Raw genomic sequence first — 25,333 nt, 5'->3', positions numbered from 1 at the left:
TCATTCTCTAATTTGCTTGCCATTTTCTCTGTGATCCTGCTGTTAGATATTTCAGTATATGTAACATCAAACAATGCTGTTTTTTTTTTTACCACCCTGTTGACAGTGAAATTAATTTGTATTTCCTAGTTTTTCCTTTTCTAAAATATTTCTTGGCCTTGCTCATTTTATTTTTCAGGTAAGTAGGCATACTGCTTGCAGGGAAAATTTAGAGACAGCGATGATGCTTCAGCAGTTGAGGCTTTAGTATGTTAGATACACTTGGGGTTGCTCATCACAGCTTTGTGCAAGGAATATGGAAAGACTGGCAGCTGGCCTTCCTCTCAAAATCAAAACTTCTACTCCTCTACTCTTTCAAAGAATTTAGGTGTATCCTTATACAACAGGACAAGAGAGGAACTAGAAGTTATTAATAAAAACACATGGAAATTTTTCTAAATACTCTTGGTTGCTTGCTTTCTAAGAACAGTGTTGGACATTATAGAATTGAGGAGACTTTTTTGAGCAGGTGACTACTGTCCCATCTACACATGTCCCCTGTATTATTCTTTAATGATACTCTGCTTTTGCTGCTATGGATCTTGGATTTTCTTGCCTTCTGTTGAAGTAAAGGTAGTTTCTAGAAGGCAAGAGGAAGCCATTTTTACAGAGCTTGGTCATAACTTATTGATATGTATAGGTCATAGAGTTGACAATTTTTGTGAAACACGTGTTTTACCTATTGGCCTTTAATATATTAGATGAGAGCTAATGGTTTTGAATTTTATTTTGTAGTGTCCTGATAAAAATTCTGTAAACTTAAAGAGCATAGGCAAAAAAGCAACCATTCCATGTAAAAATAAACCTAACTATGTTAGTAGGAGAAATAGCTAACGAGAACTTCAGAGCTGCCCAATTTTATTAATCTGATTGCTTCAATCCTTCTGAGTCCAAAGATTTTAGAGAAAGGCCATGAAGTAGCAGCTTCTTCATGGGTCAAGGGGTATTCTAATCCCCTGTCATTGCTATTATCCAGATCATATCTTGTGTTTTCTTTCAGCATTGAAAGGTAATAATTTTGATAGCAGCAACTCCTTTTTGTAATTGGATAAATGCTTATTTAAAGCTTTTGTTCTGCTGTCATATCACTTTCCTATTTTCAAATATGATTTTCTCAGATCTTTTAAGTAGTAGAAGATCACTTGAAATAATTATTCTTTAGTAGTACATAGGAACAAGACATGACTGTCTTAATTTCAGTCTTATTTTTTTCCTTGTTTCAGTCTTATTTTTTTCCTTGCTTAACTACTGTCTTCTTAAGGCATTTATCTTGAGTTCATAGATGCATAATTATTTCAGTTCACTTTAAAAGTCAACAAGCAAAACATATTTTACATGAAAGTATCTATGGCTTATACTTTTCTGAATTAATGGTATAAAATTGGCAGTATCTAAATCTACATAGTTAAAAATTTTTTAGTTATGAACTTTTGTTAGTATAGCTACTATATAACATTTTGAGAACTTGTTTATTGATGCCAAATTCTCTCATCTTAAAATGTAAAATTTTGAAATCAAAATAGTTGTAAAACTGTAGGGAAGTGTTTCCTTTTTGTTTGAAAATAATTATATGAAAGATGTGTTTGTGTGTATGTGAAGGTCTGTAAGTTAAATACTAAGGTATTTGTGGAAATTGATTTATTTTATATACTTCTGTATTTTTTTTTTGAAAGGCAGTCAGGAAAAAAAGGTGGACTTAAAAGAAATCAGTAGTAAATATTAAATGAAATTAATGTTGAAAAGTATTCCTTCAAAATGGAGTTTCCTAAGCCTTGAGAGCCATTTTAATGAATTATTTTAGAGTTCTACATAATGTATCCATCTAGGACAAAATGATTTAATGGGTCCTAGCAGTCTAATAGTCTAGTAAATTCAGCAGCATTATAGAAGAGAAATAGTGTAATTGAGTAAAAAGTCTGAATATGGAAAACTAATCTGTACCTATAGTTACCTTCATTTCTCAATATGTTAATTAATTAATGTGATCACTACAGAAACCAAAAAACAATTGAGTGCAAATATCATGATATAATTTGCATTCCATTTTCTCTGAGTATAAGTTGTTAGATATTGCAACATATGTAACGTAAACCACAAGTCAGCTGTTTCCTGCTTCACTGTTGACAAGGGCTCCATTCATAACTCTTCTTTTACCCTTTCAGTGAATAAGTAATTATTCAATATAGAAGGCAGGATATTTGGAACTGGCTATTTAATGTGGCAGCACTCTGTAATGAAATCTGCTGTTACTGGCAACCTGAGAGGGGAATGTAACAATTCCAGCATGACTGTAACTTTATCTGCTTTGACTGAATGTTTATTTGGCACATCAGTGAACCTTTTATCCCAGTGAGTGACAGCTCCAGAAGGGTCACATTTACATCCATTCTATCATGTATTGTAATATTTAATGGTAGACAAGGTTGAGCGAGACTAGGAGTAATTTGAACTTGCTTTTCCACTGAGCAGAGGCTAAAAGACAGCTTGATCTCCAGTATTGTGGTGTAACATACTATGACTTATCATTTGTTTATGAAGGCTAATCTTACTGATTACAATTTTTAATGCAGTGAGTAGAGTATGTGTTCTACAAAACTGAATATTTCCAGTGTGAATTCTTTTAAATGAGTGTACTGCTTGCTTTTTTCCCTATCAGCGATTGTTTCCCAGCATTTCTCTTAAATGAAGCTTCATTCTGTCTCATTTAAGGGAGGAATTGAAGCTTTGAAGTGGGTATTTGTTAAGAATCTGAGTTCTCATAGCATTCAACTTGCAAAAAATGGGAGGTAGGCAGAATTTGGAAACAGGAATTAAAATCAGGTAAATTTTAGACTACTCTTGAGGCTTCATTGATGTATTTAAAGAGACATTTGCATGATTTCATTTACAATACTGAATTACTAGTGAGCTTGTCCAGGGTGAGTTATTTTGTTAACAGTTTTTCTGGTGGGTTTTCATCTCGCACATGTAGTTGGATTTCAGACATACTCGTTCCATGTAAGCAACCTGTTTTCACTCACTGTTAACTGTTGATATTTTTGCATTCATTTTCATGCCTTTTCTGGAGAAGAATTTTCTTGACTTATTTTGTAGTGGTGCTTAAGATTCAACTTGTTATGTCTATTGTTAACCACATTTCAAGTACTTTTTACAAACAGAATATTTGAACCATGCTGAGAGAAAAACTATCAGTTCTGTAATGTCACAGTGACCCAAGAGAAAGTGAAATGGCCTTCCAATCTGTCATGTCATTTAAAAACTGTAATTTTTATAAAAGAGAAGTGTTAAGATGTACTTTAAACATCTAGAATTAAATGTCAGAAAGAATGTAAATATGGAAGCATTGTTTATAACTTGGAGAAGATAGTGAACTAATTTGTGTATCGTGTGTAGTTTCTTCGGTGATGCCTTTAGAGACTGTACTGTCTGAAAGCTGCTTGGATACTTAGGTATCCAAGAGCTTTGGTTCTGAGAGGTGGCACAGTGTTTGTTGTGGTGGCCCAGACAGTTTCTGTTTTCTTTCCTCGTTTCAGCTCGATGGCCTCTGTTCTAGATGCTGCTGTTCTACTAAACAAGGAAACAGTGAAGAGTCTGCAAATACTGTTAAGAAGGATCATGGGGGACAATTCAAGAGACCCAAAATTTATTTTGGGACACGCACGCACAAGCAGATTGCTCAGATTACTAGAGAGCTCCAAAAGACAGCTTACTCAGGGGTCCCAATGACTATTCTTTCCAGCAGGGATCACACCTGTGTTCATCCTGAAGTAATGGGCAACTTCAACAGGAATGAAAAGTGCATGGAATTGCTGGATGTGAAACAGGTGAGTAGAATGACTTTGATGTAAAGAAAACTAAAGCTGGAACGATTCAAATTTCCTGATACATGTTCTGTATATTTTTTCTAGTGGTCATTAACTAATATGAAAATCAAATTAATTACTAGCTTTGATTATTTCTTGAAAAATATTTTACCATAAGAAAATCTTAATTCACATTTAAACTTGATAGATTTTCGTTTTAAAACTTACAGATATTTAATTCCATGACATTAATTTCTGTTGTATTCAGATGTAATCTTTTTCTTTGAAATCCCTCTAACCAGTAGTTGAACATGAGTGAAGCCAGATGAAGGGATAAAAATGTTTTAAGAATATTATCTAATTACATCTAATCAACATATTTTATATATTTAAAGATCTTCAAAATAAAATAGTTCAAACTGAGCCAATTTTGAATTTTTTAACATTGAAATACATGATTGTTCTAATTTATAGTTCTAATTAGTACAGATTTTTTTAAAAAAAAATCATGTAAGATTATTAAGTTTAAAACTATGTTACACATGGCTTTAAATTTTTCTAGAGTAATTGGAGTGGTATGAATTTTTAGGATGGGTAAAATGATCAAAGAGATGCTTTTGTAAATGCCATTTTAATAATGGGCAATATTATTTTGGGAGTCTGTATTTGGTGTAGCTAATTTGCTTGAAAATTGAAGTTGTAATTATGAGATTGTACACTGAAATAGTCAGTGAGTCAGTATATAAAGTGAGCAATGATAGTATATTTTGGAATTTTTTGTCTATTATTTTATCAGAGTTGATTCTACATAAAAGACTATAAATGACAGTCCCAAGAATTTTGTTTCATTGATGGATCGCCTCTTACCATATATTATGAATAAATTATGTTTTATTGGTTTTTCTTGCTTAGTTTTTTTTTTTTTATTTTATTTTAACCAGGGGAGAGCTTACTTTGTCTTTTTTTTTCTCATGCCTACTCAAGACATATTTTAATAGCTGTTTAGCTTTATGTAATAGGAGAGTCTTTACAGTGTAAGTAAGGGGTTCAGTGGACAAGCTTGAGTAATTTGTTTTAAGGGTACTCAAGAAAAGATTTTTGTGGTAAAACTACAGATACCATGTTTAAGTAAACCTTTTTCCATGAGTTACTAACTGCTCTGCTAAACTCAAGTGTTGGCTGCTATTGTCATCACATAATCTTAAAATATTTTTTTCACTTGTTCTTGGCAAAATTATTATACATTTGTAGGAAGTATATGTCAAAATGTGTTGGTGAAAGCAACAAGAAAAATTAAGGAAAATAGTCTTATTTTGTATAACATTCTAGAATCCTACAGTACTGGTTGTGTTTGATCTTTATTCTCAGAAGTTTGAAATATATAATTTAATTTAGTAGACTTCGGCGCTCAGAACTTTCCATTGGCTTGAAATGAAGAACTGTTTTGTTTTTGAATATTAGTGCTATGAGTAAGCAAAGATTGCTGCTTCTAGCATGCTGTGTCCTAGCTCTGTGTCAGAGTGCTTACCTCCTGGGTGTACATGAGTGCTTTTTCTTGTTCCCAAGCCCTCAGAGTAATTTGGTATTGTAATGAGGACCAATTACAAAGTCACCATAGGTGTCTGTGTTTACTGTGGCTGATTTACCAAAGAGAAATGATCAATAGATACTGACAGTGAGTGAGAAGAGTTTGAAGTGTGATAACACTGCAGCTGACAGACTCCTTTCTGGGTTCTGTTACATGGCTAAAAGGGATGAGCTTTTGGCTTCACTATCAGCCTGCATAGAGCTGTCGTTCTAAGAGCCCTTGAAGTGTAAACTTTCCGATTATTTGGCTTGATCTGTAGGTACAGGTGTTTTTGTTCACGGTTTCTTTTAAAATGCCCGCCATACTGGAAAGGTAGTCTGTTAAAATTATTTTTGTTGTTGTTGTTGTTTCAATTAAGAAAAGAAAATTAAAGGTGAGCCTGGAATGGCACTTCTTTTAAAAGTTTTAGATATAGACTAACTTGTTCTTTAAAAATTCAAATGAAGCAGCTGAGGTTGCTCAGAAGTTAGAACGGGAGCTGCCCTATAGAAGATCAGGGTTCAGTTTCCAACACCACACGGCAGCTCACAACCATCTGTAACTCCAGTTCCAGATCTGACACCCTCCTTGGGTACCAGGCATGCATATGGTACACATACACACATGCAGGCAACACACACTTGCATGTAAAATAAAAATGAATAATAATTTTGTAAAGACAATGATCTGGGTATTGTGGTGCACACTAGTAATCCTAGTGCTACGGAGAGTCCTGCAAGATTGCAGACTTAAGAAGAGCCCGCATTCCCTCACCTGGAAAGAAATAAAGTAACACACAGAGTTAACGCAGGTACATGAATAGAAGAGTCATCCAACTCCTTCTGTCCTCTAACCCTTCAAGGAAACCACTGTAAACTTATGTGTGTATTTTGCCAGAAAGTTTAAAAGGAGACATTATGTGCTAGAATATATATGCATATTTATCCTTTAAGGAAGGACACTTAGCACAAACTTAGTCACTTTTACACATTTGGTGACTATTTTTCTCATCATAGAGTCATTAGAGAACCTAACAAATAGCACACTTACTTAAAAGAGTATATAATTTGGCTTGTTTTTAAACAAAGTCTCATTATGTAGCTTTGGCTGGCCTGCAACTCACACTGTAGACCTGGCTGGCCTCAAACTCACAGAGTTCCTCCTGCCTCTGCCTCCTACTGGACCTGGCCTTAAAAGAGTATGTCTTTTTAAAAATTACTTAACATGCCTGCTGTTGGTCATAGAAATTGGGTTTAGTTATAGGTTTTTTTTGTTTTGTTTTGTCGTGAAACTGCCATGTATCAAATTTTTGTCATCAGTAAACATTGATGATTAAAATGAAGAACTCTGATGTTTTGGCAAATTGCCTGTTATTCAAAGCTCCTAGTATTTTTATTACTCAAGGCTTAAACATTTGTTATTTTTTTTTTGTAATGTGACTGTTAGTTTCATACATTTTATTTATTCATTCACTTATTTAATTAACTGATTAATTTAATTGGGAATATTGCTATGGAGCTCAGTAGGCCTTAAACTTACTATCTTCCTGCCTCAGGTTCCCATGTGCTTGGATTATAGGCACCTGCTCCAATGCTGAGCTAATCTTATGCATTTTAGATTTTTTTTTAATGTATGTGGATGTGATGAGCCTGCATCCACCATGTATGAAGGCTGAAGAGGGCATCACATGCCCCATACTGGAGTTAAGGTGGTTGTGAGTTGCCACATGTGTACAATGAACCAAACCCAGGTCTTTTGCAAGAGCAGTAAGTACTCTTTGTCACTGAGACATCTCTCTTGCCCCCATTTTTGTGCAGTGAAAATTGATATGTGACATTCATACTTGGAGTAAGTTTACAGAATTTTAACTTTTTTGTTGATACTTGTAATATATATTTTACTTCCAACAACATACTAGCAAAGACATTAATATTTAACATCAAAGAAATAGAAATTACTAAACCAGCCTGTGGTTGCACATGCCTTTAATTCCAGCACTTGGGAGGCAGAGGCAGGCGAATCTCTGTAAATTCATGGCCAGCCTGATCTGCAAAGTTAAACAGAGAATCCCTGACTCGGAAAAAGAGACAGAGACACAGGGTGGGGGGGGTGAGAAATAAAAATCACTGTGGGCCTTCTGTTGAATGTTCATACAAGGACTGGAGATTGTGACTCAGTGGTAGAGGGTTTACCCTGAGTACATGAGGCCCCAGACTCGGTATCCAGTAACATACACACAAACACACACATACACACACACACACACACACACACACACACACACACACACACACACGAGCGCGCGCATGTACATTCAAAGAAATGTTATAGCTTGATAGACAGAAATTATAGAAAGTACAAATCAAAAACAAGATTTTGTTTTTCACCCTTAAAATAGGCAAAGACGTGGGCTGGGGAGATGGCTCAGCTGGGGTGATTGTCTTGCAGGCATGAGGACAGTCTACATGCCTGGTACAGGGAAATTAGTTCAGTCCTGTCATATTAACTCAGTGAACAGATGTAAGCAACAGTGAAATGAGATTTTCCTGATAGTAGTTTGTTTTTAATCTTAATATTGGGCCATTTTATAGAGATGTAACTTTCTATACCAGCGTATAGAAAAGTGTGAGATACATGAAGATATCAGTAGCATATGTTTTGAATAACATAATTTGGAATTTTGGGGGTACTCTTGTATTTTATGATTTTTTTTTTTGTAGTTATCCATCTTTGTTTTTTCCCTCAAGATAGTCCTTCTTTATTTCCTTCTCCTTCCCTTCTCCCCTTTTCTCCTCCTCTCCCTTTCTTGTTTCTTTCTAATTTCCCCCTATTCCTGTCACCTAATTCTAGTCTAAAAGCAGCAGGAAATGCCATTGCTTTGTTCATCCTTCCAGAAATGTTTCACAGCTAATGGCATGGCTACATCAAACAATATAACAATGTTTTTCTGTTTGTTTTGCATTGGGACTTCTTTCTCATTCTGAGTCAACTACTACAATTTCTTTAAATGCTTTTGAACATAACCTGTAATTCCAGCTACTTGGGAGGGTGAAGCAGGAGGATCACTTGAGCCCAAGAGTTCAAAGTCAATATGCGGAACATAGTGAGATCCCTGTGTCTTGGCAGGAAGATAAGGTTATGATTATAAATATGGAAGTATTTGTTTTCTCTATAAAGTATTAGCTTTTGGGGTTAGTAATCTTTTTTAAGTTCTAAGATAATCTTATTCCTTCTATTCCAAAGTTGGCTCACATTTCAGTTTTGTCTCTTTTCAGGGTAAATCCTGCTATTTTTATCATGGTGTCCATAGAATTAGTAATCAGCAGACATTGCAGTCCTTTCGGGAGATGTCCAAAGCCTGGGACATAGAAGAGCTTGTCAGCCTCGGGAGGAAACTGAAAGCATGTCCCTACTACACAGCTCGGGAACTGATAGATGAGGCTGACATAATATTTTGTCCCTACAACTACCTGTTGGATGCACAAATAAGGGAGAGTGTGAGTATATGTGAAAATTAGGACTATCCCCTACTTATGGGATAAAAGTGATAAATGTAAAGGCTTTTTATCTAAACATCTATTTTATGTCTTTTTTTCCTCTATATTGAATTTATGTACAGCACTGCACACACGTTCTAAGGTGGATTAAGAAGTGACTTTTAAACCCAGTTATTTTCATTTTATTACAATAGTTAAGGCTCTAAGGGACTAAAACGGAACTGTAGTGTGCTCCTTAGGCTTGACCGAGTCATCACATTAGGCTGGAGGAATCTTGGCTGTGATGGCTGTCTCTGCTTTGTGATGTTTAGTGGCTTCCCCGTATCCATCTCTGAGATGCCAATAGAATCTTTATAGAGTTGTCACTGTTAGAGATAGCTCTAGACATTGACCAATGTCCAAATTACCCCTATGGAACAAAATTGTCCCCATTGAAGACCATTATATAACCGTTGTTCTCTCCATTTATGAAGTTAAGAATTATTTAAAAACATTTCTCTGGGGAAAGAAAAATAACTGTTTTGAAGAAGTTATATTAAGAGAATAAGTACTGTGAAGTTGTGCTTTGTGATTTTTTTTTTTAGTAGTCATCTTTAAATTGTATTTATTTGCCTTGTTCTTACAGAGATTGTCATTGCTATAGCCTAAGACAAAGAATAAATGGTTCTCTGTAGCCAGCTACTACTGGCTTTCATTAGGTGTCACTGTACACTTCATTAGTTTTCTGTTTCTTTTCTAGTTTGTTGTTCAGACAGGATTTCATGTAGCCCAGGTTAGCCTGGAACTTGGTAGGTAGCTGAGGATGACCTTGAGCTTCTAGTCCTCTTACCTTTACTGCCCAAGTGTTGGGATTACAGGTGCATGCCACCATAGCCAGCTTTTGTGGTGCTAGGAATCAAACCCAGGGCCTCCTGCATGTGAGGCAAGTACTCTGCTGACTGAGTCATAGCTCCAGCTCCAGCTTTTAAAGTTCAGGATTAATAGGCATTTGAATTTTTATATACTTAATTTTTTAAATTTTATGTATATGAGTTTTTTCCAGAATGTTTGCCTAGATAGCATATGTGTGCGGTGACCACAGAAACCAAAAGAGGGTACTGGACCCCCCCACACACAAACTATAGTTACAGTTTTGAGCCTTCATGTGGGTGTTGGAAATTGAACCCAGGTCCTCTGGTTGAGCAGCCAATGCTCTTAACCACAGAGCCTTCTCTCTAGCTCTAATAAACAAATTTTATTTACTTCCATACTATTACTCTCTGCTGATGTACCTTTTATTGGTTGGCTCTTAATTAGGCATCAGATACAACATCTAATGTTACTTTTATTCTATCATATCCCTAATAGAAAATGTATTCCTCCCTTTGCTCTGACATAGAGTTTATATTTAAGTTCCATTTTCAAGATGCTCAGTAGTCTGACATAGAACTGCCCTTTCAGTCTTTACTAAAACTCCCAATTGGAGCCCTTGAGTACACCTTAGAGCTGCTCAGGGATTCCTGTGTTTCTGCTTTTGATTACACCTGCTGAAATGCTCTGCCTTGCTCCTGTCCACCTCAGAATCCCTGCCTTTTACCCTCAGTCTACTTCTGCTCTTCCATAATTCTTTTTCAACCACTCCCAGACCTGTGTATATTATTACTTTCTCAAAATAATTTATTGGAAGTTACTTTAATAAAATGTCCTTATTTTATTACTCGAGATTTTCAATTGCAAGTTAAACAAACCTAACTTGGAAAGAGCTTAAGAAGAAATAGTCGACTTTCTCTTCATTGTGATGGCTTCATTCTTAGGAAGTCCTTTTCTTGTGGGACCAAGCACAACCGCAAGCAGTTAGCTAATCTGGAGGAAAGAACATGAGCCGGCATGCATCCCTTCCAGTTGCTCTGTTTGGCTCAGCGTAGATGGCATTTCCATTCCTAAATCTGATCCAATTTCTGACCACAGAGGATTGGAATACTTCGGCTGATGAGCCTGGTTCTGAGCTTTATTTTACCCTTACTGTGAGAGACATGATGTCACTGGATCTGCATTTAGTAGTCTTACCAGCATCATGCTAGAGAAGAGCAGTGTTGAAAATAAAGGGTCATAGGTCAGGTAAAAATGAGACACATGTACTGCGCTACTTCATAGCTTTTTGGGACCCGATGACTCTGCATTCTTGTTTCCCTTCTAAAGGTTTACTGTTCTGGGATGGGGTGCAGCTCATCTGTTTGAGTGCTTGCAGAGCGAGCATGAAGCCCTGTGCTCAGATGCAGCACTGTACACAGACTCAGGTGTTTGGTAATCAGTGTTGACATTGCACTGAAAGCCTCTAACTGTACGATTGTATACCCTGTCGCCCGCCGGTGGCACCTTCATCCCTGCACATGTTCTTGAGAGGCTGGTTGCCAAGTGTTCTTAGAGTGGAAATGGTGAGCTCTGTGGTACAGAACTGGTATCTGGTAGAAGTGCTCCTGAAGTTGTTTTAAGTCTTAAGTCTATCAGTTCTTCAATGTAAATTGCACAAGCACTATTGGCCTATAGTGTGAATTTTCAAACGGAATCTTTTGCCTGCTTCCGTTAAATTCATTTTGTCAAATGTTTTAATAGAGAATTGTTTTATCTTACAGATGGATATAAAGCTGAAAGAGCAAGTTGTCATTTTAGATGAAGCTCATAACATTGAAGAGTGTGCTCGGGAATCAGCAAGCTACAGTGTAACAGAAGTTCAACTTAGGTTTGCTCGGGATGAGCTGGACAGTTTGGTCAACAGTAATGTGAGGAAGAAAAACCATGAGCCCCTACGAGATATGTGCTATAACCTCATTAAGTAAGTGTTTGGTCTGTCAGTGCATTTGTATTGTCTTTTTGTATGGTTAGTAAACTTAGGGACTAAAGAGATGACTCGGTGGTTAAGAGTGCTTGCTGTTCTTACAGAGGACCTGAGTTCAGTTTCCAGCACCCACATCCGACCACTCACAATCACCTATAATTCCAACTCCAGGGATCTAATGCCCTCTTCTGGTTTCCTTGGGTACCTGCACACATGTGACATACATTCCTACAGATACATACACAAACGCATAAGTATAAAATTAAATTAGTAAACTTTGACTAACCAGACTATCTGGGAAATGGATTGTTCTTACCAGATTAACTTTTTTTTTTAAAAGCTGGTTAAATTTTCTGTCTTATTCAAAAGACTAATGAAAGTAATTGACTTCTAAAAGGTAATTTAAAGAACCCACTTTTGATTCAGTAGAATAATTAAATGACAGAAATTAATTAAACATTTTAAATTCTGGGTCCTAACTTTTGTTTTAGATTCATTTTATTACTTTATGCGTATGGGTGCTTTGGTTGCATGTATTGTGTAAGTGTACCACATGAGTGCCCACATAGGTCAAAAGAGGGCATTGGATCCCCAGCGGTTAGAGTTACAGATGGCAGTGAACCATCATGTGGGTGCTGGGAATTAAACCTGGTCAAGAACAGGGTCCTAGTTAGAGTTTCTATTTTTACGATACAACATTATGACCCAAAAGCAAGATGGGGAGAAAAAGGTTTACATTATAGTCATCATTGAAGGAAGCCAGGACAGGAATTCAAACAGGGCAGAAAGGTGGAGGCAAGAGCTGATGCTGAGGTCATGGGGCTGCTTACTGGCTTGCTCTTCATGGCTTGCTTAGCCTGCATTCTTATAGAATCCAGGACTAACAGTCCAGGGATGACACCACCCACCCATAATGGGCTGGGCCCTCCCCCCATCAATCACTAAGAAAATACCCTACAGGCTTTCCTGTAGCCTTATTTTATGGAGCCATTTTCTCAAGTTCCCTCCTCTTACATGACTCTAGCTTGTGTTCAGCATAAGCAGCTAATGTTCTCAACTACCTCATGGCTTTATTTATTACATCATCCTTCAATTCAAATATGATTCTAGTTTGATGGGTTTCAATTAATAGGGAGATTTCAGTACTTTAAAAAATAAGTTTAATAAAAATTTTACTAAAATCTACATTAGATAATTTCTCATACTTTGTTCTAGAATAATTTCTGACTACATTTCATTGCATACATTGTGGTATTTTCTGTTTTCTTCATTGTGTACATTGAAAAACTGAAATGTACAGTCATGGTTTGAACATAATCTAATTACTTAGTAAAAACTACCTTTTATCCCATCCCTTATTTGTTTAGTTCTTGTTCTCCTAAGCAAAGTTATTCAGGGCAATATTTTGTTTGTGTGAATCAATATAGATAAATTCTCTTGGTTCTTATTTTCCCAAATGATGGCTTATTATACATGGCGTTTATTGCATTTGACTTTTCATTTTTGAGATGATCTGTCACTGAATTTGGAGCTAATCAATTTGGCTAGCCACTGGGATCTGTGTGTCTCTGCCACTCTAGTTCCAGGGTGGTGGGTGTGTTCTGCCATGATTGCTCTTTGATGGTGCTTAAGGACCAAACTCAGGTTCCCATACGTGTGCAAATCAGCACTTCAACCACTAAGCCATTCTTCCCCCATCCCTTCCTTATATTCTTTGTGTTTGGTTCTGCATTAGTTTCTGGCCACTGTGTGGTCCTTTACTTGTTCCTAAAGTTTTCACAACTTCTGTGTTCAGTTTCTTGACCTCCATGTGGGGTTGTGACCCAGTATGAGAGCTGTGGGATTGGTTATTATCTACAGTACTGCGGAGGCCTAAGTCTGTCTGTAATCCTAACCTCTCCCTGGAGTATGATTCTCATAGTCAGTTATTTTTATATCTCTGTTAATACACTGTATTCCAACTTTAAATCGAGAATACAACTCCTCCATTTCCTCTGCTACTGTCTCCTCACCCTGCACATTCAGTCTTCCACATCCAAACAGAGCCTATCAGTTCCTCACATCAAATTTGTAAATAGTCTTTGACCACTGCTTCACCAAAGCAGCAGCTAGTCATTAAGTCTTCCAGGTGCGACTTGTACAGCATTTCCCAAGTCTATCTGTTTTTTTCACTCTGTGTCTATGGAGATCTAGAATATTGTGATAGCTTCCTAAATATGACTTTTCTTTCTCCTATAATCCATTCTGCCTTGGAAGTTGGAATCATCCTTTAAACACTTAAATGCTCACTATCTTATATAAAACTCTACTTCAAGCTTTGGATATAGCCCACATTTCTTATCCTTGCTGTAAATAATCTGATTCCAGTTTATCCCTGTAACGTTGTTTGTATCGTTATTTATTATTATTGCCCATTGTGATGACCATACTGGTTTTCTTTCAAGCCCTCAAAGGAGCAAAACTTGCTAACTTTGCATCAGCTATTCTTCTGTTTTTCCTTCTGTTTTGAAGCTTTTTTTTTTTTAAACCCCCTGGGACTGGCCACCTTCCTTCATTCCGCTGTTAGAAAATCATTTCTGGGAGAGTATCACAGACATTCAGATTAAAATAGCTAAGTAGCCATCAACTTGGGATAAACTTTATTTTTGTGTATATCTCTACTCCCTCCTGTGGTGCTGGCAATTGAACCCATGGCCTCATGGATGCTAAGCAAGCACTCTACTTTTTTGCTCTGACATTTCCTTTCTTATGTATTTGTTTTTGTATTTATTTCTGACTCCCTTTAGTATACTTTAATTTCCACAAGAATAAGGATTACTTTGTATACTGTCATAACTTCTACTTGGATCTTTGGTATAAAATTAGCATTCAAGCACTTATTAAGTGAGTGTACACATCAGTAAATATATTTATATATTTTCAGGTAATTCTTTTGTTATATTTGTATTTCTATTTATCTCTATGTGATTTGATATGAACATCTCATCACTGGCTGTTAGATGTAAGTAAAAGCAATGTGAATCCACAAAAAAGTCTCACACTTGTTTCTTTCTTAGTGCAATTACTTATGTAAATATGCATTTTACATATGAAATGTGCATTTGAAGGTGTGTTAATCCATGCTTCTGTCCTAACAACTTCAAGGAATATATACAGACCCATATATGACAGTGATACTTTTCTACTTCTCTTGAGGTAATACATCTAGGATGACACTGGTTGACAAATTATTTGTTGTTTTTTTTTTTTTATTCCAGTTGGTTAGACACAAATTCTCAACATCTTGTAGAAAGGGATTATGAATCGTCTTGTAAAATATGGAGTGGAAATGAAATGCTCTTAAGTTTGCACAGAATGGGCATCACCAGTGCTACTTTTCCTGTTTTGCAGGTATGGTCCTTTTACCTTCCCATGACATTCACTTAGTCAACTATAGGTTACTTAGTGATTAAAAACTATAATGCATCCACGAAAAAAAAATCAGAATTTTAAAAACATCTTAAAATTTGTTTTCGAAATTTATCGGCTGGGCATTTGATGGCGCATGCCTTTAATCCCAGCACTCGGGAGGCAGAGGCAGGCGGATCTCTGTGAGTTCGAGGCCAGCCTGGTATCCAGAGCAAGTTCCAGGACAGCCTCCAAAGCAATACAGAGAAATCCTGTCTCGAAAAACCAAAAAAAAAAAAAAAAAAAAAATCTTATCTAAATCTGATAATCCATTAAGTGGTAACACAAATAGATTATTATTTAGGTTGAAAAAAAATAAGACTTTAAAGGAGTTGTTCTTTATTTGCAGCTAAAAGAAACCAGTATTATTAGGTTGTGAATATTTTGTGTCAATTAGAATTTGTGTCAATTATAATTTCATATTTTGTGTACTGAATCAGAGACTGGAAGTTTGTGGAGAGGTGATTAGACCTTTAGAAACCTCATTGTGAATATCGCTTTTACACATTCTTCTGGATAGAGATTCCATACTTTTTTCATAGTTCCTTCTTTAGCAGGAGGGATAAGGATGGTTTGTTCTTTGTTGTTGTTTTTCCTATTTAATTATTGTTAGGAGCCGTTTTCCCACTGTACCATTTGACCCTCATCTAAAACCTAGGCAAGTACTGACCTTTGACTTCATAGTCTTGTCATTTCTAAAATGCCATGTAATTGGAATCATACTGTATGTAGTCTTTCCTGTAGCAATATGTGGTTAAGTTTCTTCCATGTAGAGTGTGTATGATGCACAGAACCAGGCCCACCCACATCAGTCACTAATCAAGAAAATGTATACCACTGGCTTGCCTGCCAGCAACCTGATGGAGGCCGTTTTCTCAGTGAAAATCCCTCAAAAAACAACCAGTGTATTTGCTGAGATGTTTTTGTATCTTTTGCTCACGCTTCAATTTTTGTCACGTTTTAGGAGTTTTTTTTGTGTGTGTATTTTGAATACAAATGCTTCATTAGATGTTTCCAATTATATTTTCCCAGTCTGTGACTTGCTTTTTCATTTCATTGACAGTATCGTACACAGAGCAGAAGGTTTTAATTTTTAATAACTATTATCTTACCTCTTATTTTCCTCTCATGAGTTATGTGTTAGGTTTTATATCTAAGAACTCATCACCAACTCCACAGTCGTCTAGATTGCCTGCTGTGTTTTGGAAGTTTTATGGTTTCCCATTTACCTTAGGTGATCCATTTTGAGTTATTATTTGGAATCTAGTTAGTGTGATGTGCAGTTTACCCGTCACCACATCTGGAAAGGGTTTCCCTTCTCCTTTGGATTATCTCTTTCTTTGTTGGAGATATCTCTGTATTTGTGTGGGTTGTTTCTGAGACTTCTGTTGTGTTCCACTTATATGTCTGCTGCTTCCTTTGTAAATACTACGTTGTTTGAACTATTTTAACTTTGTAATATTGTGTGGGCTGTTCTAGAATTCTTGCTTGTCCATATACACTTTAGGATTAGTTTGTCAAGTATCCACAAACTTATTTACTGGGGTTTGTTTGTGATTGCATTGAATCTATAAGTCAATTTGAGCAGCAACTGATATCTTAACAATATTCTGTTTTCTTGGGGTAGGGTGAGTTGTATATATATAATGGGCTAAACCCAGAATAGGGATGTCAGAAAGGGTCCTTTTTTGTTGTTCAAGATTTATTTATGTACTTATTTTTGGCATGAGTGTTTATCTGTGTGTATGTATATGGCATACCTGTTGCCTGGGTAGTGAGACGAGGGCATCAGCTACAGACAGTTGTGAGTTGCCAAATGAGTGCTGGGAGCTGAACCCAGGTCCTCTAGAAGAGCAGCCAATGCTCTTAATCACTGAGCCATCCTTCCAGCCATGTTTTTTGTTTTGTTTTTTCCTTCTTCTTCTTAAGACTAAATAATATTGAATAATATTGTATATTGTTTCTGCTTTTCTTGGAGATAAGGTTGTACTTGTGTAATATAATCTGGCCTTGAACTTGCTATATACCCAATGTTGACCCTGAACGTTTTAGCTTCCTGCCTTTACCTTCCAGGTGCTAGGAGTACAAGCATGTGCTACCACATCCAGTTTATTTGTGTTTTCTTCATTCCATTCATCACTGATTTTTTTTTGTTTGTTTTGTGTAAGATTTATTTATTGATTATGTATAGTATTCTGCCTGCATGCCAGAAGAGGGCACCAGATTTCATTATAGATGTTTTTGAGCCACCATGTGGTTGCTGGGAATTGAACTCAGGACCTCAGGAAGACCACACAGCCTGTGCTCTTAACCTCCAAACCATCTCTCCTGCCCACTAACTGTGTCTTACTTTTCCTCCTGGGAAGATTTGTAGACCAAGAGATTCTTTCTCGAGGCAAGAATAAAATGGATGATAGAAACTATGCTTACTCTTCAATACATCTGCTTTTGAATTTTTATTTTCTTATTTTACTTTTCCCTTAAATAATTTAAATTTTACTTATCAGGCCTGGGATATGTCTCAATAAAGTACCTGCCTAGTTTGTTGTTGTTTTGTTTTTTCTAGACAGAATGTCTCAGCCCAATCTATCCTGGAACTTGATTTGTAGAACAAGCTGGCTTCAAACTCACAGATATCCACCTGTTTCTGCCTCCCTAGTGCTGGGATTAAAGGCGTGCAGCACTACACCTGGCCCTACCCAGTATTCTTAAGTACCTGGATTTATCCACCAAAACAACAGCAACAAAAATGGTAGTCTCATTACCAGAGTTGTTCCTATATATAATTCAGGCATTTAGGGAAACATAAACACTATTAAAAGTCAATTGGATTTTTTTTTTTTTAAGTTTAGTTCATTGCTTCTAAAAGGTACTACATACTACACTAGTTGCCAGAAGAAGTTATCCTCCTAAATATCTTTATTGAAGCATCCTATTATTAAAGTGTCTTTGACTCAGAGGAGTATTTGCTAACATGAAGATCCAAACTCCATTGCTGGGCTTGGGTTTAGGTTAGTTATAGAATGAATACCTAGTATGCATGAAGCCCAAGCTCCATCCTAGCCATTGTGGTAGATAAAAGGGCAAAAATAGAAATGCAAAATGATTTGTGTTTCTGCATTCATGCATACCAGCCTTATTTTGTATTTATACTTTGCAAAGGGTTTTCCTTCTCTTGCCTTCTCCACCTCCTTCATGAATAATATGGTAATTTCTTACAGAGACATTTTTCAGCTGTTCTTCAAAAAGAGGAAAAAGCCTATGGCAAAGAGGAAGCAATACAAGTACCTATTATTAGTGCTTCAACTCAAATAATGCTCAAAGGACTCTTTATGGTGTTAGACTATCTCTTCAGAGAAAATAGCAGGTAAGTGAAGATGCCTGTTTTGTTGGCTTTTTTACTGTTTAGTTTTCATTTTAGCCTATGGGTCAGCAAGATGGCTCAGCCAGTATGGGTGCTTTTTGAACAAGCCTGGCATCCCCAGAGCCACATAAAGGTGAAAGGAGAGAACCAACTCTACAAGGCTGTCTTCTGACCTCCAAATGCATGTTGTAGTACTTATGCACACTCATGGTGTGTGCCATGCATGCACACACACAGTAATAAGTGAAATTTTAAAACATCACCCTAATGAATGCTCTTTTTACTATAGTAGGAGAATATTAAGTGTTACAGCTATATAGATGTATAGATGTATAGATTGTTCTTATTGACACAGACTCAGGTCCATTGAAATGAGTCTTTTTCTCATTAATGAAAATAAATATTGAAATCAGTAAGTAAGTGCATTTAATTAACTCTTTGACTTTTGGTCCTCCTGTGCTAAGTTTAAGAATCTTCATTTTCTTGTAAGTATAATTTTGGTCTGTGTCTGTCAGTATTTGAAAGTCTCTTTCTTTGTATGCTTTGTTTATTTTTATTTTTGTCCATGTATTCCAGGCTAGCCTCAAACTCACTACACAGAAGAGGATGGCCTTGAACTCCTTTCTTTGTTGTTTTGTTTTCAAGGCAACTCTAACTGTCCTGGAACTTGCTTTGTAGACCAGGCTAGCCTTGAACTCACAAAGGCCCTGCCTGCCTCTGCCTCCCAATTGCTGAGGTTAAAGTTTGCTGTCTCTGCCTGGCTCAACCTTGAACTCTTGGTCCCCCTGCCTTCACCTCCCCAGTGCTGGGATCACAGGCCTGTGTCACTGTGCCCAGCTTGTAGTTATAGTTCTACCAGCTTCCAGGATTTTTGAGTGTTAAAATTATATTACCATGTCAAGCATACATGAAACTACCATCTTAACCAGTACCATGAGCACTGCTGTAGGGTGCAGTCATCCCCACCATTCATTTTCAGGAAGTTTTATCGTTCCAGGCAAGGATTTTACACATATAAAGCAATTGCTCTCCTTGTTACCGTTCCTAGTAATTTCTCCTTTCAGTTTGTTCTTTCTTGTTACTTCAGACATAAGCAGGCATTCAATGTTTGCCTCTTTAAGGTTTTACTTACTTCATTTAGTATCTTTTTTTTTTTTAAGTAATAGTCCTCTTAATGGGTATGAAGTGATTCTTCCTCATGGTTTTGATGTGTGTTTCCTGGTGACTAATGCTCCTTTGACTCTGTGTACCTGTTGGTCAATTGTGTGTCTTCTTTGTAGAAATAATCTACTTAAAGTCTACTGTCCATTTTCAGTTGACTTGATTCTTTTACTTGTTGATTGTAGATATTCACATAATTGGGATATTAATCCTCTGTCAGACAGAAAGATGCTTTACAGGTCATTTTTACTGTGTTGGGGTTGTCTTTTCACATCTTGACCGTGTCATTTTTTTTAACCTAAGAACATTTTTGTTTTGTTCTGGTTTGGTTTTGGAGGGGTTTGGTCTCACTGTGTAGTCAAGGCTTTCTTAACACTTTTGGTTGTCCTGCCTTAGCCTCCTGAGTGCTGGGATTATATATGTGAGCCGCCCAGTTGAGTAAAATGTTTTTAGTTATGAAGTCTGATTTATTTATCTTCTCTCTTTTTAAATGTACCTTAGAGTTTTATAGTTTTGGGATTTATCTTTTTTATTATTATTATTAAATTCTCTTCATAATTACGGAGTCTTGACTTGAACTTAGAGATCTGCTCTCTCCAAAGGTGAAATTGGGGGTGAAATGTCATGAGAGCATAGTTGAGAATGCTACATTTTACCCTGAGTAAGCCTAGGCATTTTATAGATTCTTAGTGGTACAGATTGGGATGGGATCATTTGTGTTGATTCAGTAACCTCATAAAAAGAAACTCAAGATGAAGACCCAAATTTTAACTTGAAATTTTTATAATTCAGGTCAGTAAGATGGCTTAGCAGGTAAAGGTGCTTGCCATCAAGACTAAGGACCCAACTTTGATCTCTGAAACCACCATAGCACTGACTGGCTCTTGCAAGTTGTCCACTGACCTCGATATGAATGTCCAGGCATGCACACACCCTGGAACAGGCATGTCCCCACACATACACAAATCAAATGAAAAAGTTTTTTAAATTTCATAATTTTAATTGCTAACACTTTTATAACTTTCCTTAAAATTACCTATTTACTCACACAGTATAAAGCATAACTTGTCCTTGACTTTAACCATAATTTAGGTTTTCTACTTAATAACTGTGACAGTTAAGTAATATAAGGTTCAAAGGCTTGAGTTGGGAGTTAGAAGGCATGAAGTGAGTTCTGGTTCTGCCATGGCTTATGTCATGTTTAAAGTGAAATTTGAAAGTGGCTAATGAGATTAGCCAGTTAGATAATTTAATATTTCTTGTAAGAATTTATTGAGTTCTGTGATTTTATAATTTACATTAGAATTACTGACTTTAGTGATGGGGGCTGCATTTCCTTTGTGTGGGAAGGCATAGCAGGCTGTTTTACAACTATCAGGTTTGATAGTATGTAGCTTGACCATTGTTTTATAATGCTTTGTCATTCAATTAGCATTGTATTTGCATTTAGATTTGCAGATGATTATAAAATTGCCATTCAACAAACTTACTCGTGGACAAATCAGATTGCTATTCTTGATAAAAATGGGGTCTTGGCCCTACCAAAAAATAAGAAGCATTCACGACAGAAAATTGGAGTTAATTCGCTAAACTTTTGGTGCTTAAATCCAGCTGTGGTAAGCTCACTCTAGTGCAAACTTACCTTGACCAGAACCAACAATTTAGTGACTGTACTTGTCTCTTTAAAAAAATGATCTCATTTTTTTCCATGTTTCCGTGTAGGCCTTTTCAGATATTAATGACAAAGTACGAACCATTGTTCTAACATCAGGGACACTGTCACCTCTGAAATCCTTTTCATCTGAGCTTGGAGTTACATTTAACATCCAACTAGAGGCTAACCATGTCATCAGTAACTCACAGGTGAGTTCTCTGCTTGATTTTGTTGAAGCTCTCAGTCCTTTCACCGAGTATAATTTGGTTGGAAGGAAACCCTGATGCTACCCTGGCAGCTCTGTCACTCTGGACTCAATGACTACTGAAAATCCCTCATCTGAGGAAGTTTTAGTTTCTCTATGAAATCTAAAAACAAGAGAATATTCACTTTTCTACTATAGTTCCTATTTGTTATATTTATTTCGTTTTTCCCATTAGACTGTAGAATATTCTTATTTTATTTACTCATATTTAAAATTGGTGTTTGGTGTACCTTCACGAGCATATGTGTACTGGGTTCATGCAGATGCCTGCATGGGCCAGAAGAGGCATCCCTAGAACTGAAGGTGCAAGCATTTGTGAACCAGGTGATGTGGGTTATGAGAACCAAAGTCTTCTGTAAGAACAGTACACATTCTTAATCAATGAACCATCTCTCCATCACCTTTTTGTTTTCTTTAGACAGTGTCTTTTATGGTTCAGGTTATAGTCAAGGATGACTTTAAACTCCTGATCTTCCAGCCACTGCTGTTGTAATTTAAGAAAAGTGGCTCAAGAGAGAAAGATAGGGTTCAAGCAGAGGGTTTGTTGTTGTTTGTTTGTTTGTTTGTTTGTTTTATTAGGGAAAGGGATCATAAAAGGGGGAGAGAGGAGTGGAGGAAACTGGCCTCCGGAGACAGGAGCAACAGGAAAGGGAAGAAGGGGGGGGGGTGACAGAGAGAGGTAGAGAAAGAGAAGGATGGGAGCTGGGCAGGGACCTTTTAAAGAGGAACAGTGAATGTGCACAGGTGGTGCTCTTAGTGGCTGCAGCTAAAGGCGTATCCTGTCAGAACCCCAAGGCCAGGCCAGTACAGGTGCCTGAATACTAACAACCACCTTTCAGATGCTGAGCTTGTAGGTATGCGCCTGGCTCTGTTTCTTTTTATGATGTAATTTAAAGTAGTCATCTCTCTCTCTCTCTCTCTCTCTCTCTCTCTCTCTCTCTCTCTCTCTCTCTCTCTCTCTGTCTTTCGAGACAGGATTTCTCTGTATTGCTTTGGAGCCTTTGCAGTAGAACCATGATACAAACCTGGTACATGAGCTAGCTTATTGGAGTCCATTCCTTAGGGTGGGATGCTATGCTCAGTGGCAGTAGGGACCACAATATAATCCTGGGACATGAGGTAGCTTGTTGGAACCCATTCCCTATGGTGGGATGCCATGCTCAGCATTAATGCATGGTAGAGGAGTGTGGCCCCAATGTATTGTTTCAGACTTTTTTTGACTCCTAGTGCCAGGAGCCCCTCAGCTAGTTCAAGCTTCACAACTGTCTCCCACATATGGAGGGCCTAGTTGGGTCTCCACATTTGTAGGTTTAGAGTTCATGAGATTCCATGAGTGTGGTTCAGCTGTCTCTGTAGATTTCTCCATCACCATCTTGACCTTCCTTGCTCATATATTATCTTCTCCCTCTCCTCAACTGGATTCCCAGAGCTTGGCCTGATTCTTGATTGTGGATCTCTGCATCTGATTCCATCATTTACTGGATGAGGGCTCTATGATGATAGTTGGGGTATTCATCAATCTGATTACAGGGGTAGGCCAGTTCAGGCATCATCTCTACTATTGCTAGGAGTCTTAGCTGGGACCCTCCTTGTGAATTCTTGGGAGTTACCCTAGCATCAGGTTTCCCCCCTAAGCTCATAGTGGCTCTCTCTATTAAGATATCTCTTTCATTGTTCTTCTACTGAATCCCTCCCTGCCTCGGCCATCTTGTTCTCTCCCGCTCTTCTCTCCTCCTTCCTACCTTCCCTCCCCCTAAAGCCCCCATCCTCACCCCCCAGTTTGACCCATAGATCTCATCTAATTCCCCTTCTTAGGGTCCTCCTTGTTACCTAGCTTCTCTGGAGCTGTGAATTGTAGTCTGGTTATCCTTTGCTTTACATCTGATATCCACTTATGAGTGAATACATACCATGTTTGTCTTTCTAGTGAGTTACCTCACTCAGGATGGTTTTTTCTAGTTCCATCTATACTGGGTTTTTTGTTTGTTTGTTTGTTTTTAAATTTTATGTACTTGAGTGTTTTGCCTGGATGTGTAAATACCATGTGCCTGTAGAGGACAAAAGAGTCCCTGGAACTGGAGTTGCCGATGGTTAGATGTTTGTAGTTACTGTGAGGATCACAATATTTTCCAAGAGTTATAATAATTTGATTTTGAAAGGTGCATTCTATTCACTTAACTAAAGATATTAAAGAAGATATCTAGTTTCAAAATAAATTTCTGCTAAGTTATTTTGTTCATCTAAATCACTCCCGACTAAATATTAATTTTCCTGCTTTATTTTGGCATAACTCTAATACTAAGATATTTATTTCTAGGTTTGGGTTGGTACTGTTGGCTCAGGCCCTCAAGGTCGGAATCTCTGTGCTACCTTCCAGCATACCGAAACATTTGAGTTCCAGGATGAAGTGGGAATGCTTTTGTTATCTGTGTGCCAGACTGTGAGCCAAGGAATTTTGTGTTTTTTGCCATCTTACAAGGTAAGGAGTTTTTTACTTTTTTCTTTTCTTTCTTTCTTTTTTTTTTTGCCTCTGAAAAAGATATAGGATTACCATGAGAAACAAGGTAATTATGATTCTTGCAGTATCATGTTATTTGATGATGGTTGCCTGGAGGTTCTGCCCAAGCACATAAAGCCAGGCAACCTCTGAAACCAGGAGCTTAAAGAAATCTTCCTCATTTTAAATTCTCTCAGGTAGTTTAGCCATAGCTTCATTAAAAAAAAAAAAAAAAAAAAAAAAAAGCTAACATAGAAAAGTGGTATCAGAGAACCAGGTAATTGATTTGCCTGAATCTGATCATGTGAGTCTTCATCCTCTGAAGTTGTTTTGTAGGAGACATTTGGAAGCAGCTCAATGAACAGTTCCGGTGGGGGCTCAGAAGACCAGAATGCCTAACTAGAAATAGAGACAGTGATGGGAATTGGACTAGAGCTGAGGCTTTTGTCTGACTGTGACAGTAATGGAGAAATGAATTTGGTAGAGAAATTTCAAGACAGAATTGCTTTCAGGCTCTGGCATTTTATTCTTGGAAGCTTTGCAATGAGAGGCTTACAGTGTAGACTGGGGGCAGAAAGTGTAGTTGAAAGTTGAAAAATGCTCAGTTCAGTCAGAAAATGAGCACATTTAAATTCATGGAAAGAAAGACTCTTGATTCCCACGTAAACCAGGCTAAAATTAGCTAGGTTCTAGGAAGTAGAAATTTCAACCCATCTGAAAAACTTGGTCTTTAGAAGACAGCACTGCTCAAGAAAGGGTGCCTGAGAAAGTGTCTTCTCTGCCACACAACCTCTCAGAGCCCACTGCTCTCATGGTCAGCTGGCAGCAGACCATGGCTACATTTACTGATTTGATGTTCATTTTGTAGGCACAAGAAATGCAAGGCTGCATTGTCATGAATCCTTCCATGCTTGGGTGTTTTTTGTTTGTGATTGTTTTTGTTTTCTTGTGGCGCTGGTAATTGTACCCAGAGACTTTGTGTATGCTATGCAAGTAGTTGTTCACTGAAGCCCCACTACATCCTTTGAGACAGGTTCTTGACCAAGTTGGCCTTGAACTTGTGATTCTCTTGACTTTGCTTCCCAGATGCTAAGATTACAGGCATGAGCTGCCACATCTGGCCTCTTCCACCTACCTGTCTTTTCAAAATAAGTTCTGGGAAGTAAGGCAGATGTGAACAGAGTTGCATCCCTTGGGCAGTCTCTGAGGAGGAGATGTGTGCAG

At 37.2% G+C, this 25,333-nt stretch overlaps 1 protein-coding gene across 1 annotated transcript in view; it reads left to right on the top strand.

Annotated features, from left to right (window-relative positions):
- Positions 1 to 25,333, top strand: part of Brip1 (BRCA1 interacting helicase 1) — a 109,488-nt gene that overhangs the window by 29,822 nt on the left and 54,333 nt on the right. The window contains 8 exon segments of the mRNA XM_051179734.1: positions 3,573 to 3,863; positions 8,685 to 8,906; positions 11,519 to 11,718; positions 14,979 to 15,111; positions 18,390 to 18,535; positions 21,144 to 21,309; positions 21,416 to 21,556; positions 23,930 to 24,091. Of these exon segments, the coding sequence (XP_051035691.1) occupies positions 3,573 to 3,863; positions 8,685 to 8,906; positions 11,519 to 11,718; positions 14,979 to 15,111; positions 18,390 to 18,535; positions 21,144 to 21,309; positions 21,416 to 21,556; positions 23,930 to 24,091 (1,461 nt within the window).

This window comes from Phodopus roborovskii, unplaced genomic scaffold (genome assembly GCF_943737965.1).
Source record: "Phodopus roborovskii unplaced genomic scaffold, PHOROB, whole genome shotgun sequence".
Lineage (NCBI taxonomy): Eukaryota > Metazoa > Chordata > Mammalia > Rodentia > Cricetidae > Phodopus > Phodopus roborovskii.
The sequence above is the reverse complement of the archived record's forward strand: the minus strand, read 5'-3'. Positions and strand labels throughout refer to the sequence as shown.